General features: G+C 36.2%; 1 protein-coding gene across 1 annotated transcript; it reads right to left on the bottom strand.

Moving 5' to 3' along the window:
• Positions 1–207: 207 nt before the first annotated feature.
• LOC126740393 (uncharacterized) lies at positions 208–3,924 on the bottom strand. The gene is made up of 6 exons (XM_050446387.1): positions 3,522–3,924; positions 3,283–3,475; positions 3,026–3,236; positions 2,767–2,975; positions 2,042–2,185; positions 208–1,987 (listed from the first exon to the last, which is right to left on the bottom strand). The coding sequence occupies exons 1-6, from the start codon at positions 3,825–3,827 to the stop codon at positions 1,656–1,658; spliced, it is 1,395 nt and encodes a 464-aa protein (XP_050302344.1). The 5' UTR covers positions 3,828–3,924; the 3' UTR covers positions 208–1,655.
• Positions 3,925–4,132: the final 208 nt, after the last annotated feature.

The following is a 4,132-nucleotide window of genomic DNA, read 5'->3' as shown; positions in this document are numbered from 1 at the left end:
TAACAATCTTGTAAGAGCCAGAAATCAAGGGATTTCTGGCTCTGATTTTTTAACACGTTGACTGCCAAGCACGAGATAACTCGTGGTGGGCAATCTATAGCCAATCGCAACTGTTTTACGGCGCCCAGTACGACTAAACTCGTGGCGTTTACGTTGAAATTTGTGGTGCTGGGCGCTCGCAATAGACCAGTAAAACTCATTGTGGCGTCATTTTTAAATTATATTTTCATCTTGTTTAGTACAGAGAAAGCAAAATGCAGTGACACAAAAAAAAATTTAAATGTTTTAGTTCTAACAAAAAGCGGAAAAACATAAACAGTGCCTTAAAAATAGGGAAACTTAATTGCTAGTGTTTAGAGATAGTTACGATAATGATATGAAGTTTACAAAAAAAATAATTAAAAAAATGTTGTTTAGTCATTTTTACTTTAGGTGGTAGTCCTTGAAGCAATATTTCCACACATAAGGCTGGTTTTTCTTCACAGACATGACAAAAATAACGTGTTTCTCGTCGAAGTTTATTCGAAGTACATACACGGTAAGGTCTTGTAGGTCGTTGTTTTTTTTCGGCTGGTGGTATACCTTCCAAATAGTGAAAATCCCGCTGCTGGACTTTTATCACCGAGAACACAGTAGGCACAAACATCTCTCTAAATTTTAAAAATTTTATGCTGCTTCCGGTCGATTCACGAAACAGCAAGTAAGCATTATGTATATATATTTCCAGAATATGCAATGCAATCTTTTTCGGCCATCTAATGGTTTTTCTTAGTGAGCTATAGTAACTTAGCATTTGATAGGACTGGTCGATACCTGACATTCCTGCATTGTAGTCCTTTATTAAATTAGGTGTCACAGAAACTTTTCCGTTCCTGTTGCGCACTTCAATCATTTGTACTTTGTGCATATTTGAAATCGTTGGGCGATAGTTGGGCGCCACAAGAAACTTCTGCTCGGACACGCCCGACCACGAGATAACTCGAAAGTTGTTTTTTTTTACAAAAAAAAAATAAATATAACATATGATATTAGAAATGTTGATTTGTAAGCCATTTTGACTAATTATTTCAATTTTGACATAGTGGCGTCTGAGAATGGTTTTTATGTAAATGTCATGGCAGTCAACGTGTTAACTGCATATGGTAGATACGATCCAGATGTGACTGACCATGATTCATCTCCAATTAGTCACAGACTTCTTGCTCTTCAAGTGATATTCTTGCAAATGACTTAATATTTAAATGAAACACTATTAACTTCGATTATTAGATAAATTAGATTTTCTTCCAAAACATCACTCTATTCCATAAGTTTCTCTACATAATAGTAATAATAACGATTAACTTAATGTGTCATTGGTGCTCTCAAACTACACCCGAATGTGCTTCCCTGAATCATCTTGTGGCCCCGAAACGACCACTCAATTACATTTTAGCAAAACCCCAAACTAACCGTAACACCTCCAAGACGTAATTTTTGTAATTTGTTCTTGTTCCCATATAACGTAATAACCCAGGTACGTTTTATAGCCAGTAAATAACTGCCTGTGCGAACTTAAACCCCGGTCCTACGTGGCTCCGCTTCATTGCCGATAAATAACTCATTTTCCGACCGAAATGAAAGTGCGCTGCCTGCTTTTTAAAGTATATTAAGGGCTACACAAGTTTCTCTTCTTCCTCTGCGGTTATATTCGGGTTTTCTTGTCTTAATTCCTCGTAATTTTTGAATAAATGCCTTTTGCGCCACGTAATCACTAATCCGCCGCAGTAGCAGAAGGAGCATAGGAATAAGATGAATCCTAGATAAGTCATGTATCTGCCCAGTTCGCTGGTAAGGATCTTCGATTTTCCGTAGACGAATATGACCGTTTGTTGCATCCTAATGTCGTCTACTTGACACGTATAGTTTCCCTTGTCTGGAACAGTCACTTCGATCAAATAAAGTGAGTTGAAGGTGTCTACTAGGACATGAGGGTTGGAGTTATCACCTGAAAGAGAGTCATATTACAGAATTTTTTTTTAAAAATATGTCAGCCCTGAACCTCTTTTTAACTCTTTTCCATTTTTCCTCCAGATAACGTTGTTTTCTAAGCTCGATTCTGGACACACAATTGTTATGTGAGAACCCTCTTTTAATACAAAATGTCTCTTGTATTTGAAGCCCTTTCCTTTGCCCACTTTCCAACCTGGAAATAAAGTCCAATATGATAATCACATTTTGCCTAATTTTTGAGATTGAATTTGCTTGAGAAATTCAGGTCAGCTGAAGTTTTCAGATCAAAAAATCCATAGATTCCATAGAACCTTGGATAATAAGTAGGCTTGAGGTAAGAAAGACTTAGAGGTCATGGGATTTTCTTTATTCTAGGCAATTGAATATATCTACTAGTACTATTGAGATCGTACTTCCAGGCATTCAAATCTTCAAGGAACAATATGATCATAATTTCACTGATAAGAATCTGGTGAAAAGAGTTGATTTTAAGAAGAAAAATAATCAAAAGGTAAATTACTAGTATTCGAATTGAATACTGATGTTGGTCATTTGATATTCCAGAGACATTAAAAAAAAGTTGTATATACATATATATAAGATTGACGAAAAGAGAAAATCTGAAAAGCTCTTGGAAAAAAACTTTAAGCAAGAAATTGTCAATAACTGAAAATCTGTTAAATACTTTCAAAGAAAACTCTTCTCCTTTTATCTTTTTTGCAGCTGATACTAAATAGCATTTTCTCATTTCCTTTTTAGAACTATTTTCCATACCTTTGTTAATTCCCTCCGCATCAGGATTACATACGCCTGTGCACTTATCTTCAATAATAAAATCCGGAATCTTAAACGTAAAATTACTGATATAAGGAAACATTTGCTGCAACCTGCTGGATCTACAAGATAATGCTGGTGCTTTATATAAATAATCTTCTGCTGGTGTCGCATTTTTAAGGTTTCCTCCATAAGGTGACAACTTAATCCTAAAGAAAAAATTGCTGTAAAAACAATTGATTTAACTTCTCAGGCTTACCTACAAACTCCAGTTTTCTTAATAACCCCCTCGCCCTTGGGCTTACCACAAGATTCACATGGTCCAGCGGTTCCCCATTGGGTCTCCAGTTCCGCATCTATTTTCAGATAATCTCTTAAATAAACAAACTCGGTTGCTGCGGATTCTTTAAACAGTTTATTAATGGGTACGAAATTGTCTTCGTAATACTCAAGCCAATCACTTATAGAACCTGTAAGGGTGATTTTATTATATGTAGATGCTACTGATTAGCTTACCTTTTTCAATTGCTTTTGACTTATTTGGGCTTACAATGTCTACAAGGAAATTGAACTTTTCCTTATTAGTTTGATCCTCAAAATGGATACAATAGTAAAACCCCACGTCATTCGTTTGAAAGTTATTGATAATCAGGCTGTGCTTGTGGTTTACTTGGATTTTGTTCTTGTTATTGTCATTGTTCATGTCTAACTATTAAAATAATAAAAAAAAGCGATTGTATGATTGTATAGCTTACTTGGACTTCGTGAGGCTCAGAATACCCCAGCTGATCAATCTTGAACCAGTTCTTCGGCTGATCGCTGAGCTCTTCATTACAAAACCGACATTGCAAAATGAGAGTTTGTCCAATAATCGCGTCTACAAGGGCATATAGGTCATCCTTATCGGATGCCACCAGTCTTTCTCTCTCACGACATTCCTTAGTTTCTAATGGAACAGATTCATCTTCAGCGTCTTCTCCATTATCTGGAACAGTTTGAAGAAGTACCGCAACTATTTGAATGGAAATATAGAAAATGGTTACGAATGCTTTTTGACACATTTTGACAAGTCAAACCTCAGTAATTTTATTGATGGAAATTGCAAGCTTATTCCAGGCAGTTGACAAGTTAGTTGACTTTTTATGATCTTAAGAAGGTAATTAAAGTGATGCACGAAAGAGAGTCAAAGTCAAGCTTAGGGCACGTCGCAGGAGATAGAAAGAGACACACATGCATGAGAGAGAGAGGCAAAGACTCGCATAAGAGAGACAGAGGCAGACATACAGAGAGTCAAGGTAATGTTAAGGTTAAGTCGCGTATTCACGTGTGTATACTCTCAGAATGTTTGACTATTTCAGGCATTTGA

The sequence above is a fragment of the Anthonomus grandis genome, chromosome 9, assembly GCF_022605725.1.
Source record: "Anthonomus grandis grandis chromosome 9, icAntGran1.3, whole genome shotgun sequence".
Taxonomy (NCBI): Eukaryota; Metazoa; Arthropoda; class Insecta; order Coleoptera; family Curculionidae; genus Anthonomus; species Anthonomus grandis.
This window is presented reverse-complemented; position numbering and strand designations above follow the sequence as displayed.

Bases quoted from the DNA above. Each gene is read 5' to 3' on its own strand.
- LOC126740393 (XM_050446387.1), bottom strand. From the start codon at position 3,827: ATGTGTCAAAAAGCATTCGTAACCATTTTCTATATTTCCATTCAAATA. The intron at 3,476-3,521 runs GTAAGCTATACA...TTATTTTAATAG, and splicing joins CTGAGCCTCACGAAGTCCAA to TTAGACATGAACAATGACAA. The intron at 1,988-2,041 runs GTTCAGGGCTGA...ACTCTCTTTCAG, and splicing joins TGGAAAAGAGTTAAAAAGAG to GTGATAACTCCAACCCTCAT.